General features: G+C 40.4%; 1 protein-coding gene across 2 annotated transcripts in view; it reads left to right on the top strand.

Annotated features, from left to right (window-relative positions):
* The window catches only part of NPSR1 (neuropeptide S receptor 1), a 56,931-nt gene extending 44,762 nt beyond the window's left edge, over positions 1–12,169 (top strand). For both annotated transcript variants that reach the window (XM_057367685.1, XM_057367686.1), the window contains 4 exons: positions 8,074–8,150; positions 8,813–8,902; positions 11,012–11,192; positions 11,325–12,169. In XM_057367685.1, the coding sequence (XP_057223668.1) occupies positions 8,074–8,150; positions 8,813–8,902; positions 11,012–11,192; positions 11,325–11,418 (442 nt within the window). In that variant the 3' untranslated portion in view covers positions 11,419–12,169. The remainder of the gene's footprint in view (positions 1–8,073; positions 8,151–8,812; positions 8,903–11,011; positions 11,193–11,324) is intronic.
* The last annotated feature ends 2,768 nt before the right edge of the window (positions 12,170–14,937 follow it).

The raw sequence follows: 14,937 nt of genomic DNA on the forward strand, positions 1-14,937 counted from the left end.
GAGGAGTGAGGCTTCCTAACTGCCTCAGAATGCTGCCAGTGGCACTAAAAGTTCTTTGAGCCCTTATTTTTCTTTCCCTTTTTTTTTCTCATTCACAAGCAAGGTTACAATCATGTTTTTTGGTGACYGTCTCTTCTCGTGAGCAGCAAGAAAGACTTGGTGGGTCTCCTTTCTTCCCCCCACAATTCGGTGACAGGCTGCTTGGGCTCTGGGAGGGAAACTATGTTTGCAATGTCCCTTGGATTTATCTCTTGGTCCATCTGCTTTTCCAACAAGTGATGAGCCCTGAATGTCCTTTAGTTTTTTGCTTAGGAGTGCCCTGGGTGAGAGTAGGGTGGGCAGGGGCTGATCTTTTCTAGATGATGACAGGGCTGACTGCATAAGCTGAATAAATGCCTTGAAGTTTGTTACTATTTTTATCACCGAGATTAAGTTCTGCAGCTTTTAATGGTAACAAGTTTATCTCTGATAGAATCAAAACCATGCAAGGCTTGAACTCATCTAGCTGACTTTTTGATATGGACTCAACATGGACCAGTTCTGTTCCCTAGAGAGATGATTTTTACTTTGCTCATAATATATCAGTTTCCTAAACCCTCCTTTTTTGTGTAAGATTGCATAGATATAATAAACAAAATCAAGGAAGTTCTCCTTAAAGAAAGGACATGATGGCAAGAGAGGAAAAACTACTCCCAAGTTGTCCAGTAGCTCTTCCTTCCTTGACAGGACCATTTCTCTGCATGTTTTCATGTCTCTGAAAGCCAGCCTAGTTTTAAATAAACAAAACTTATTCTTGGGAATATGTAAATAGAAATGTGGGTAGATCTGCAGCCCAGCAGTAGCAGCAAAAACAATAAACCTACACTGCACAGACAAAAAACAATTTAACAGTGAGAAGAAATGGTACCAGGAACTTTGAGGGTGGCTGTTACCATGAAAGGGGTTCTTTTATGAGCTTTCTCAAATAGCCAGCAGTTGGAAAATTCTAGCCAGCATCTCAAGTGTTTTAGGAAAAGACCCCCACAGCCTGCCCAGTCACCAGTCATTCCTTAAGAGTGTGAAACATCTCTTTCACACTCAAACGTACAGATTAGCATGGTTTCGATTACAGACCAGCCACTCCTTTTACACACCATCTATTCTGTTTGGCAAGAAAAGGCAAGCTGCAGAGCAATAAATATTTCAGAGCTGTTGACATTATGCTCCCCTCCTCCCTGCCAAAGAAAGATATTCAAACCAGATCAGCTCTGTGACTTGCTTTACAGTAAATCCCCAGAAGCAAGAAGGTGATGAAGACATGAGAGGAAAGAGAAAGGCAGGGAAACTGGCATTTCATGAGATTGCCCTGACATCTGAGATATGAATAAAACATCCTAAAATTTTTGTGGCTTTAACCTTAAGCAACTTTCACACAAGAAGTATATGGCAGGACAGGAACTAAAACCACTGGCTGAAAAGAGAGGGACAGTGCAGTGTCCGTCACCTGCCCAGAAACATTCCTGGTTTCAGTGTTTATTATAAACACTAATGCTCCTATGTCCTTGCCAGCAGACGTCAGATTTTTGACAGATCTAAAGTGGTGTCTGGCACTGGAAGGAAGGAAGGGGAGTGGTGCAGGGAAGGATTTATTTTATGCTTATTTATTTCTAGTTGTCAGTGATACTATTTTCTTCAGAACAGAGAGGATTGTCTAAAACAGAAAAAGAGGATTATCATCGGGGCAAGGTCAGCAGAGACATTATGAAAAAATGCCATGCAGTTTGGGAGGAAACTACAATTTTTTAGAACACTTTTTTAAGTCTCAGGCATAAAAGTGAAGGTTGCAACTTCCCATCTGATGCATCTGTAAAACATCTGTCAACACAGCCTGAAGGTGTGACATCTATTTCTTTGAAAATTATTGGCAGTCTAGGAGTTTGAAGCTAATTCACCTGATGTGGCTGCAGCATACAAATAGTCTGGTAAGCAGTTTGTGGCTTGAGAACAGCAGGAATGGCTGTTAACATCTGCAGGGACTCAGTTTCTCTGTAAAAGTTTTGTTCCACACAATACTTTCAGACRCACTGGGGGTTTGATGATAAATGAGGTGCTATTTCATAAGGATGAGAGCTCACGTACATCCCAGTCATGTGTTACTCTGTCAGGAGATTATTTATAAAAATGAAAGGTGTTATTCAATAAATGTAGGAAGGCATTTTGTGATTTTTTTAATTTAATAACCTTTAGTCGAAGATGTTATTTAAAAAAGGCCACAACATAACAATGGAGAGAAGATCCATAAACATGCAATTGAAAAGTCAAGGCTCAGTAGAAGAAACTGTGAATACACTCAAGCCAGAAGCCAAAGCACACAGCACACTTAGTGAGGAAATGAGGCAGGGTGCACAGAGGGAAAAAAATAAAACCTTTTCTGCAAGAATTCATATTGTTTGCACAGCTACTTTATTTTCTCTGCAGAAGCACTCTGATTTAACTGCATGGCAGGTGTCTGACGCAATGTGGGACACTGGCTGGCGGAGTTAATTCTTAATTAGTTCTGCTGCCTGAATCTGCTGAAAACCTAACCTCTAGAGCAAAGCAGTTCACTGATGACAGCACTTTTTCTGGTGCTGTTCATCTGAAGTGCATACAAAGGATAAAATCTCACTTTTCAGGTGCAGGACTTAATTCCACACTAGATACACCGCTTTGGCTGAGCTGTTTTCACTTGTTACAGTCCAGACACCATCATCTTTTAAGCTTCTCTCATCCATCCCTCCGCTCTCAGTAGAGCTGATTTCACATGTTCCTGACAGCCTTCAAGCAACTCACAGGAGTTGTGTTATTCATAACACTGCAGCCCATGGAATGAATTATTTAGCTGATAACCTTATGCTCAGTCTGGAAAACCCTTCCCCTGACAAGCTAAACCCCCAGATGTGGTGTAAGCAAAACCTATAGATACCAAGACAAAACATGAACCAGAAGAAAACAGCATTCTCTCTCCCCTCCTTTTTTTTTTTTTTTTAAACGTATATATAGAACAGTAATTTTTCAAGAAAACTGCAACAAACTGAAGGATTTGAATACGCCCATTCCTACCACTCCTTCACGACTAGAGAAGCAGCAATCAGTTATCAAAGATCTTGTGGTTTTTCAGCAAGTTTTTTCATCTGATTATAATACCAATGAACAAGACCTGAATAATGAAAAGAAAATCAAAAGCTATGATTAGTATTTTTAACCCAAGTGTATGAATGTCTTTGAGAGCTGAAAAAAGAGGAGAATATTTGTTTTCAAATTAAAACTTCACTTGTCCTCGCTGTCTCAGTGTTGTACAGGAAGAGCCAAGATCCTGAGTCAGGTATTTCTTCACAGTGCTTAAAAATTTGGCCTGTTCCCTCTTATTTACATTATTCTACCACTTCTTCTGCAGTTAATATTATCAATCTACCAAGTCTGAGAAAATTAAAAAAAAAAAAAATTAGGGAACCTCTGGTAATTAGTTCTCTCCTCTCCTGGGACAAGTGTCATCTGCTATAACCAAAGCCTTCTCTCCTATGCCCACATACACCAAGCAAAGCTCAAATGCTATCTGTAATAGCTGAAAACTTCTGGGGCACTGCTGGACAGAGGTTAAATATGGATCAAATCAAGATTACATGCTGCTGTCTTGCAAATATTTGCACCTGGGCCCCTCAGAACTTGTGATGGGGAGACAGAGAAGCTACTGGGTTTCTATTCTGCATTGCTACTCTGTGCCAAAACATAATTATATTCTGGCATTTGAGTATCCAGAAATTGAGAGGGGTTTTAGCTGTTATTCATGATTGCTAAATATATTTTTTTTATATTTTACCATTATAAATATAATACAGAGACATTTATCTAATATAATTGCAAACTCATGTTTTTTTAAAAAATTGCTAAAGCTCCTCTTGAAGCACAGAGGGAAAAGATATCCATCTGCTGTTTAAAATCCAAACTCCAAAGAGAACATTTGCTTTGGAGCAGCTGAAAAATAATTAGAAGAGAAAAAAACCAGAATCAGCTAAAAGGAAAAATATGGAATTAAACCCAAGGCACTGCAATGAAAAAAAAAAATAGATTAAATAAAAGGTATTTCTCTGAATTAAATCAAATAAAGGGGCTGGAAATACCATTAATAAAAATACCAAAGGTCATTTTTTGAACTTGATTTAGTGAGCCCATTCATTTTTGCCTGCAATTTCCATTTCTAAATAAAAACCCTAGATCTTGCGCATATGTTCTAATATCTGCCCATCTCTTCACTTACCCATTACATATTCTTGCAATGTTTGTTCAGATGAGGTTACTTTTCTCTTTAGATAAATAGTGCTGTAAATTAACTACCATAAAACAAAGCAGCTGCATCACTTTGTACAAATAAAATATAAGGAACAATAGGCAATATTGGATGATAAATAGAACTAATTAACAGGAAGCTTAAGTGCACTTTTGCTGTGGTAAAAGCTCATTTTACTAGCAAATACTAAGGCTGCATGGAATGCTGTCATAGTGCAATTATTTACTTCAAAATAAAATCTATATTTAAAAGTGGGCAGATCAGTAATGCTTATTGATATTGTTAATATCAATATATAGCTTTATTGGAAGACATTTTATTTTCAACAGGAAAAGTGGTCTATGATGTAAAAATAAGATGGGGTGGGATTATTCACAGTTACATTTGTATGGCTAAGCATAAGTTACCTATTTACGTGGTTAAAAAATACTGTAGTTACGAATGAGGCATATTAAACAGCATCATGAACTAATAATATGCTATAATGAATATGCCTCTTAATCCTTTAGAATTTGGATCAGGCTCAATTGTTTTTGGAGATGCAAAAAATTTCATTTCTGAGACAGGTCCATAATGTGAGGCATACTTTTGTATTTTCCTGCCACCTCTGGAGACTTGCATTTTATCAGGGTTAGAAAAATCATCACATTTTCAGACCAACAGTGTGTCCTTTCTATCCTGTGGTCTTCAAAGACTGAGCAGCTGCTTTTCAGAGTGGCTTGGATGAATTTTCCATCCAGGTTTGACCCTTCCACCTGAGTAGCACCCTTTCCTTAGTCTCTCACCCACAACCTGGGCTGCAAGACCAGTGTGCTGTGCACTTACAGACCAAAGGAGCCTGACAACTTCTGGAAGAGCTGCACCCTAAAGAACTGCACATCTCCCAGTGCTTTCAGTGGACACGGGGCAAGCAGAAGGCAGGCATGGTACATGGGTTGGAAAAAGAGGTTTGTGGCAATGTGTGCCACGCGCTTTTACACCTTGGCAGTGAAGGCTGAGCAGTTTGACATCCAGAGAAAGGCAATGGAGATTATGACACTGTCAGAATGGTGCAGACCATTGCCAAACCCTCCTCTGAAAGACAGTTTGTTGCCTGTTCCCTGCTACTCTGTGCTCATCTGCCACCTCATTTTTTAAGTGAGAATTTCTTCYAGATTTGACCAACCCCTGCATCCTCCTCCAGCAGCATTTTGCAGGAAGGAAAGGAGCTACAAATGTATTCTGAAAAAAGGCTGCTTTTCCCATGTACGAAAAATAGAACTTCTGTTACATAGTGCCCTCTTTTTACTTTTATGGCTTTGAAACAGACATGCAGTTGTCTGTTATGGTCCTCTGCTTTAGGTGACACATTTCTTGAGAGTCCACTTTCTTAGCTCCATGCCAGCATTGCTGGGGAAAAAAAAAAGGGTTAGGTACTACTCAGAATTATAGTCCCAGAGAGATCAAATCATAAAGGCATAATTGTGGCTGGCAAAAGAGTTGCTCAGAAGAGTACCTAGCATGACAAGTGACCCTGAGTAGCTTTACACCATCTCTGGTCCACTCCTGATAAGAAAGGCTCCAGTGGCTTCCACTATAGAGAAATGAAAGATGAACAGAAGCAAAAACACCCACACAAATCCACTATGCTGGCAGCACTTTATAAGCTGCTGGATGAAAACAGGAATTCAACTTTCCTCTGGAGTTCTAAAAATTAAGGATTCAACTGAATCAGCATGTAATCTCACATGTGAAATGCCAGTGAAGAAGACAGATGCCATAACTGGATCTGGGAATGACTTGCTCCTACCACACTCTGCAGCCAAGAGGGCAGGAATTCTGGGGTTAAAGGGAAAGTAAGTCAGAAGCCTGGCTTTATAATTCAATCCTTATGACATTTGGCTGAAAGTAGGGAGTCTGAGTGTTTTGACTACAGAGTTAGACTCCTTTGTCCTGATGCTTAAGGAACTCTGAATGTGTCCTGCTGGACAAAGGAAAATCTGCATCAGAGAAGACGTAATTTCAACTGCAAATAAAGAGGTCAGGATAGAGATAGCAGGCTAGGAAGAAAATAGAAACAGGACACTTAAGAGCTGGCTGGAAATTTTTTTGAGATGACAACAATTATCATTATAATACATTCTGTTTCATTGGAACAATCAAAGGAGAAATGATATGTGAATTTTCCACCATTGTCAGTAAGAAGTACAAAGAAACGCTCAAGTGTATGAGCTGTTAAATAAACAACCTCTTGAAAAGCCAGGAGATAAAAGGAAAATGTTCAAATCAGCTGGAAGCCAAGCTGGACCTTTGAAGGGATTAAGGAGAGCAAGTTGCAGTCCATGGCGGATGCAGGCAAACCCCTCGCTGGGCAAGGACATCGCTGCCCGGAGTGCACATTGAATTTACAGCCTCACCTACTGAGCCTGGGAACCAGATGGCTCAAACTTCCACAAAGAGGAAAACTCCAAGCTTCCACTGGTTTTTTTGAGCAGAAATACTGTCTTTTCAAGTGTGTCTAGCAGTTGAGGATGCTGTAGGACAGACTCGTATATTAGTCTGAAAGGTCTAAACAGAATAATGCCTCTTCTGATAGCAAAAATTATCCACATAACAATAAGACCCCTTTTGCCTCTGTAAAACACCCTAAAATAATGTCCTTCGTCGCATCTTTTTCACATGAGGACTACTAAGGCTAATGGCAATTAGTGCTCCTGCTGCCCTGGATGCTCTAGCACACTGGTGTGTTGCAAATGGTACACGGCCACTTCTGCTTGGTTTGTTACATCAGGAAAACATGGCAACCTGAATACATTAGTTGAAATAGTCTTAATTTTTTTGTCTTCCTTAGCAAACTAAACAGGTAAACAACAGCCAAAGGCATGCTGTTGTTTAGTGATTTTAGCAGGTTATACATGTTTTGCAGGAGAAGACCCAGGCTTTGTATCTTTTGTAAGTGAACTGATGCAAAGTTAAAATCCTCAAGCAGGATGTGGGTTCAAACAGCTCTTCAGCTTGAATGAATTGTTTTTACCTGTTCCATACTAAATCAATAGAAGTTCAGACTGGTTATCACATAGAGAAAGTTCATAACTTTCCAAGGTCATTGTGTACTTGGGCGCTTTTTGTCTTTCCTATTGAAACTATATAAACCTCTCTAAATATGCAAATTGTGGTGGATCTGGTTTTGTATCATCTAACTCTTTGCATTTATCTCACACTTCTGTCCTCCTTGATTTCCACCACAGGACCTTGAGACCCAAAACTGAGCACTGCTGTATTTATTTGCATTTCTCATGGATCTTGCCCTTATCAAACTCCCCAGGGTAAAATTTTATTCACCAGCTTTATACTCATGAAATAACAGCAAAAGAGAAGTGTTTTGCTGTTTACATACAGCAAAACCAGTTGCCTCCCTTGCTTCCCTCATTTCACAGCTAGTGTCCCAGGGCTGGTACTCAGATAGATTTGGCTTTGGCTAGCTCAAAATCACCAATAATCTCTTGCCTGCAAGATTATTGCATTCCTCTGAGCCTGAGATTTTACATTCAAAGCCAAGACAGCCGTAAAGACTTCCATGGTGAAAAGTCTCCAGATCAGCTTCTGAAAAATATTGTGGGAGAGTCACACTGTATTGATTATTTTTGTCACTTACTATTATTCCTATGCAGTCCCACCATCTCTGTGAACTCCTTAAACCTGGATAAGTATTCTTAGAACAGAAATGACTGGGATGTCTGTTAAATTTATTGTGCCTAATAATGCCAGCAACTCTTCCCCTTGTGCAGTGTCATATACTCAATTGTGATTCGAACCATCTGGATGAAGAGCAAAGCTCAGGCTGTCATCATATCCAGCTGTCCTGGTGAGTCTCAGCATACCCGTGACTCCAGCCTTGTGATTCAATTCCACTTGATCCTCACAAATCTGGGAGTGCCTGGACGTGCAGTGTCATGTTGGGTCCCATCATTTCCATGGGAATGGGGTTTCTGTATTTGTTCAATCATAACTCATTTTTACATTATTTACCTTCTTTCCTTTGACATTAAATTCTCTTTGGAGAAACAATAGGAAACATCTGTGAGAAAATGATTAAAAAGTAAAAACTACTTATTCTAGAACTTAGAATTCCTATTCCCAGAAGTTTGTCCATTTCCAGAACAGCTTTTATCTAGCTTATACTAGGTAACGCTTTTTCTGTGTTTTCACATGTCCTTGCAAGTCTGAATCTTGCTCAAGATCAGAAATTCCTGGCCACAGAAAGTCACACAATGAGYGTTCATCCCAAGACCATATACGCCTCAGTGCTTCAGGAAGATCTACCCAGCTCTTACATTTTCCCTTTTTATTTTGGGTGGCTCASGTTTTGAGTATCCAGCAGATTTGAGCAGACTTGCAAGTGTCTGTATTTCAGGAACTATTGAGATCCAGACTGACAGCAGGGAAGGATGGGGCTATGCATTCCTGTGCAGGACACATTCACCCACCAGCCCTATTCTTTCACTAGCTGAACTGCTCTTTTCCCAGGTGGCAAAACCTCCACTGGCTACACCAGTCGTGGGTTCATATCCAGGGCGAAAGTGAAAGCGATCAAGTACAGCATTGTAATCATCCTTGGTAAGTGAAAAGCCCCACAGCTGGTGGGTGGGGAGGATGCTGACATTAGGAAGATTCTTTTCCTCAGCAACMTCTATCATCAGCACACAAAGTAGAAGGTTTGGAGAAGGAGCTTCACTTAGACCCCTGATTTGCCTTCTGATCTTGTCCTTCCCTGCTCATACACTCTGATATGATACACTCATATTTTAGGCATCTGAAATAAGGCTTAAATGAAATTAGGTATACAGCCCCTCATGTGCATAAAGAAAGAAGACAATGTCTGAAAGGGAAAAGGAAGTGGTCACCTCCTTCYCATCAAGACTGCCAAAAGATTTGGCAACAGAATTGTGTTTTAGGCTTAGAGACACTCCATGGCATGTGAGATGCTGGGGTGGTGCAAGGGAAGAAGAAGTGAGATGTGGAGCGAGTGCATTTGGATGTCACAGGAGTTCTGCCTGCTGAGATGGAAAGAATGAGCTCCCCTTTCCCAAGGGGGCAGCAGATGATCCAKTGCAGGTGTTCTCTGTCTCCCAGGGAAATGACATTATTCTGATGCAATTAGGAGGCTGMTATTCTATCTCAATAAACAAAGGCAGCGTCACACAGGGCTTGTGATTAGCTGCCAGAGACATGCAGGAAAACAACCGAAGCCGCTTATTCCCGAGAGCTGACAGTCATCCCTTGACACTGAAAAAAAGATTGCTTCTATTTCAAACACTATGCAAAATTCAGATTGGAAAATATTGTGATAACAGCCACTTGAGTAGCTTAGCTCACTGTGTAGTGGTAGCATCTGCAGACATGAGAGGGGCCAATGTGATTCACATTTTTCATAAGCCCAAGGACAGCTTCTCTGTGTCTGAACATTCCTGCATGGCAAAGAAAGCTTTTGTGAGACACAACTACTATTGTAAGGCCATCAGGTGTTGAGAGGTCACATGGGTGCTCAGTATTTCAGCAGACCTTGATAATATTAGGCACCCAGCATCTCTTGATGTGCAAACAGATTAAGACCCCTAACATCTATCGATTTTTTTTAAAGCCACTTAAAGTTCTGCTATGATACACGCTCTGACACTGTGCATAGCTATTTTACATATATCTGTGCATAAACACCTCCTGTTTGGTTGCTTTAGAAAACGGGGGCAGCTTAGCTCTTCCTTGAACTTTCAGTTCAGCTATCTGCCAGTGCAGAGATTCTGATTAATGTGACAAGAAAGCAGGCATGAGGCCACTCTGCTGTCTCATTTAGGTCAGGATGTGATCATGCGTTTTATTCACAGATACCTGTATGTTTATAACCCAGGTGCTTTTAGCTTAGTTGTGTGAACTACGTGTCCCATTATTTCTATGCAAATCCTGAATCAAAAGCCTTGYTGAGAAGAGATGGCATAGAAATATGTGAGGGACAGATTAATTCCCAATGCCTGCAAATGAAGGTAGATCTCTGGCCTCTTTTTCCCTTATCACCTCAGAACAAAAGCAGAGTCTACAAGCAGTACAGTCCTCTCTTTCCTTCCTAAAATTCATCTCTCAAATGGCAGCACAGGAATTCAGGAGAATCTTCTTGCACGCTCCATGTACATAGCACCTCCAGCCAGCATGCCAAATGACACGTTGGTTTGCCCTAATGCGTTGTGAAAGGGTGTCATTCCTTGCTCCTGGGTGTCTGAGAACCTTATTTTAATAGGTGGCTGTGACAGGCAGCGCTGTCACGGAGCGGCACTTTGGCTGTGTGTACATTTAGATTGGCTGCTCACTCCGGGGACCATTAAAAGAGCACTTCACTATAACTGATGATGCTTTAACTGGCTACCTATTTACCCTTTATGTGTTGTGYAGTGTTCAGAAGTGTCTCAATATGCCTAGAGGGAGCACTCTAAACACTTAGAGAAACACACGTAATATATTTTATAGCCATTAAAATAAAAATAAAGACAAATAAAAGCACAGTCTAATAACTATTCTCTTAAATAAGATCCTGAATGGGGAGAGGGTTCTTTTTTTTTTATTTTGCATGAACAAATATTTATGTATTATGGCAGTCTCTCCATGAGTGTGTAATTACCTCCCTAAATTGCTAAACTATCCAATGTCAAGCTCTTCCTCTCTCTGTCTCTCCTGCAGCATTYGTTCTCTGTTGGAGCCCTTACTTTCTTTTTGATATCCTGGACAACTTCAACATACTGCCTGAGACCAAAGAGCGCTTCTACGCATCCGTGATTATTCAGAACCTGCCGGCCTTGAACAGCGCCATCAACCCCCTCATCTACTGCTTCTTCAGCAACAGCCTCTGCCCCCCTTTCGAGTACTGCTCCTTTACTCTCGCTCTGACTGCCCCTAAGAAGGGAGGGAACATAAACACAGACATAAACACAGCCCCTAAACTGATTAACCACTTTTGACTCCTTTAATTCTGACCATTCTTTATTTTTTGTAGGGAAAAAAGAACTCCAAGGCTGGGGGGGACTTTCCGGGAAAGGAGCGACGGAGGGCAGGAGATGCAGGTGCTGTCCAAACCAGAATACATCTAGCACAGACAATGCTCTGCAAACCCACGCTGGCACCTGTACAGAGGAGAACAGAGGCCCCCACAAGCCCTGTGCACTGTGAAGTGGATGTTCACTGGCTGGCAAGAGCCTGACTTTATGCTCTTGTGCACCTTACAGCACATATATTTTGGATGGGTACCACAGCTTCATCARTTGCTGCCAGTGCCAGGCTCAGTTTGAAGGGTGTGCATGCCTCTGTTGTGAGGCTTCTTGACCCTCTGTTTAAAGCAAGCTGTAATCTACATGTGCTCCAAACAGCAAAAATAATTGTAAATGGTGTCTAGTCAGAGTCTTCTCTATTTTTCAGGAGCGGCTAAAAGCCATCTACTGTACCATCTGGCTCATATAATAGAGTGTTTGCAAGTAATTACAGAGCAAGGACCCCAGTTAAAATGAAAACACAGGCACTTTTCCCARTGAGAACACACCATTGTCACTCTATGAAATTATATGCAGAACCACTTACAAAGTCATTGCCAGAGAAGCTGGGAATGGAGGGCTGGGATACTGCCTGCCACCTCTCCTGGCCCAGCTTCTCAGCTCACACCAGCTGCACTGCCTCTGTAGCTCTTCCTCTGCTTCCAGTGTGATATTTCCCTGCTGTCCAACCTTGGCACATTGGTGCATCCCAAATCCCAAGAGGGCTCACACATGATACATCTGGACAGCCATTTATTTCTGGCTACTATCAAAATGTTCACCAGCCCCTCCCAGACCCCATGGAGCATCCCACATTCAGATCCTTACACACCTCTGTGGGAAAGGCTCTGAGCAGTCTCTTCAGGATCCTATGGGGTAGTGCCATGTAGGGCATTTAGCCAGCACAGATCTATCTCACCACCAACACGGCAGCATTTCCCTATCCCATGCCCTTTGTAAATCATCCAGGGAACCAAACACATCTTTGCACAAGCTCAGAATTGGAAAAAGACCCAAGTGAAACCACAAAACTGAAATTGCATTTAGAAAAAYGTATCTATTGATGGTCCAGTCTTGTGAACTYATTGTAGGTTTCACAGAGCACCAATGGTCAGGCAGAGCTTTTGCTGCAGAGCACCCAAGCCGTTGGGCATTCCCTTTCCCCAGCCCTTGGGAAATCCTTCTGCCACATTGTTCTCAAATGTAAGGAAAAATTTCTCATGCAGATGGGCGGGCTGGTATTAACTTCAATGTTCATTTTACTACAAGGCAGTTTGAAGTGTTTGTATTAAAAATGCACCCTAACCAGCTGTATGGCAAGTGTGTTTGTTTCCTCTCAGTGAAAAAAGTACTGTTACTTAGTAGACTCAGTTAAAAAAGGGGTTTTTATTATTAAGATTTTTGCAATGTGTTTGCTCCTTACAAAGCAAGAACTGAATACAATTTATTTATAATTGCCTATATTACAACAATACTTTTTCCTAAGTAGCAGATATATAAAATCATGGGGTTTTATGTTCTCAGAAAAATAAATAAGGTATCTCTTTTTATTATCATGAAGTTCTGTTATTTAGACTCCATGTCTAAATTTTGGTACTGCTTAATTAAAACTATGAATCTGCAGCAACCATWGCTGCAGCCAGCTTGGATAGACTCTATATAAGAACTAGACAATACTTTTCTCCCATGGGCATACAATAACTTTCCTAAAATTTGACTGCTTTGTTTAAGCTTCATAGTGATATACATTGTGGATTTTAAATTTTTCATTTGGTACATGTACACTGGCCACCTACTTTTGAACAATTAATGGAGYTTGTAGACTTAACATCTGGAAATCAGATAACATTTCTGAGCAGTACTTTGATTTGCAAATTTAATACCACTCAATCCCACTAAAATTTACATAATATTCACAGGGGTCACCACATGAATTATCCCATCCTTCTAAATTAAGCGTATGCATGAGTTAATGTAGGACTTGACTGAAATAAAGTCATCATCCATTTAGTTTCAAATAAACAGCTTTTTGTTTCGTTCATTTTTGTACCGTGACCATTTACAAGTTGTTATAATTTTTCATCTGGATGTGATTGTGATGCCCTTCCTCATATGARAATCCTTCAGTTTAAATGGCCTCACACTGCTTTTGTCTGCATCCTTTCCAAGTGCTTAAATACAGGAATAAATAATTCATCCTATTTTCTATGCTGCTTTCTTACTGTGCAGGAGATGGCATTTTACTACCTTATTATATTCTCCACATCTTCTGCTGTAAAGCTGAGTTTTTCCATTCATCTGGAAAACACTTGCATGGTCCTCCTTTGTCTCTGGGGATAGAGATTTAGGGAATTTCATCTGTCTCCAGTATGTTTCTTATTCAACATCTGCAACTCACTCTAGGTCTGTTGTTTAGTTGCTCAACGGTGCCAGAGTTGTTGTGACAGACCCCACTCTTAGGAGGAGAAGCAGCAAATGTCAGTGTTGAGATCTGATTGCCCAGAAAGGGAACCTGAACACAACAAGGAGAGGGCACCCAGCTGGTTTGTCCCTGACAGCCCAGGAGGAGCTCTGGTTTTTAACAGCTTTAACACTTCAAGAGGCATCTGTGAGATCCTTCTGACATTCCCACAGCGACCAGAAATATTTATATGCATGACTGCTAGGACATAAATTCTTGTATGATGGTAAAGTCCTATATGATTGTAGATYCCCAAGAAGAATGAAAAATCAGAAACTCATCCCTCAGAGAAGTCACATCAAACAGCATAGGACTAGGGTACTTTCCAAATTAACATGAATCCAAGAAAATAGAAAATGTACGCTTTCTATTCAAGGTTCAAATAAAATCTGAATGAGAAAGCTATTTAAATCTCTGTGGGATATTTTTGATGTAATTTAAAGTTCAATTCTCTTAGACCAGATTTCCATCTCTTGCTAAAGTGTAAAGCAGTATTCCATCTTTCAACTTGGTTTTGCCTTGAAAACATCTGTCTCTTCTTTTGGTTTTTACTTTGAAAAAAACTAATGCAAGGCAGCAAAATTCAATATTCCCCATTGTGATCAYTGAAGAACATCAAAGTAAAAATCTACCTGGAAATATATTGCATGCTCTTGCACACTGCTAACTCAGTGCTTAGAGGTACAGACATTATGAGTCCAAGAAAAAAGAAATGTAGCCACTACTTTGTAGGTTTGGAGCATTTCTTGAAAAATGGAAGAATGGAAATTATGGAGAAATAATTACACCTTTTGGGATGATACAGGATGATTTGACTTCCACAGAACAACAAAATTATTCTTATTCTTCCAATTTTTGCGAAGGGTGAATGAATGAAGGTCCATGCTCTACATGATACCTAAGCATTTAAATATGAATTATTCTAGTGGGAATCAGGCACATGTCCTTACAGAAGTGGACTCACCTCACACAATATGCTTTTGGAGTACAAGCTATTGCAAGCACCAGAACCCTGCTAGTAACAGTCTCTAAAGACACAGAGGTAGAAGTAAAAGCAAGTCTAACACTTTAGTTCATGCCCTGGTATTTGAATACCAGAAGTCTTTATGTCTATTCAGATT

Source organism: Malurus melanocephalus, unplaced genomic scaffold, assembly GCF_030028575.1.
Source record: "Malurus melanocephalus ecotype Western Australia unplaced genomic scaffold, MMel_1.1 scaffold_83, whole genome shotgun sequence".
In the NCBI taxonomy this organism is placed as follows: Eukaryota; Metazoa; Chordata; class Aves; order Passeriformes; family Maluridae; genus Malurus; species Malurus melanocephalus.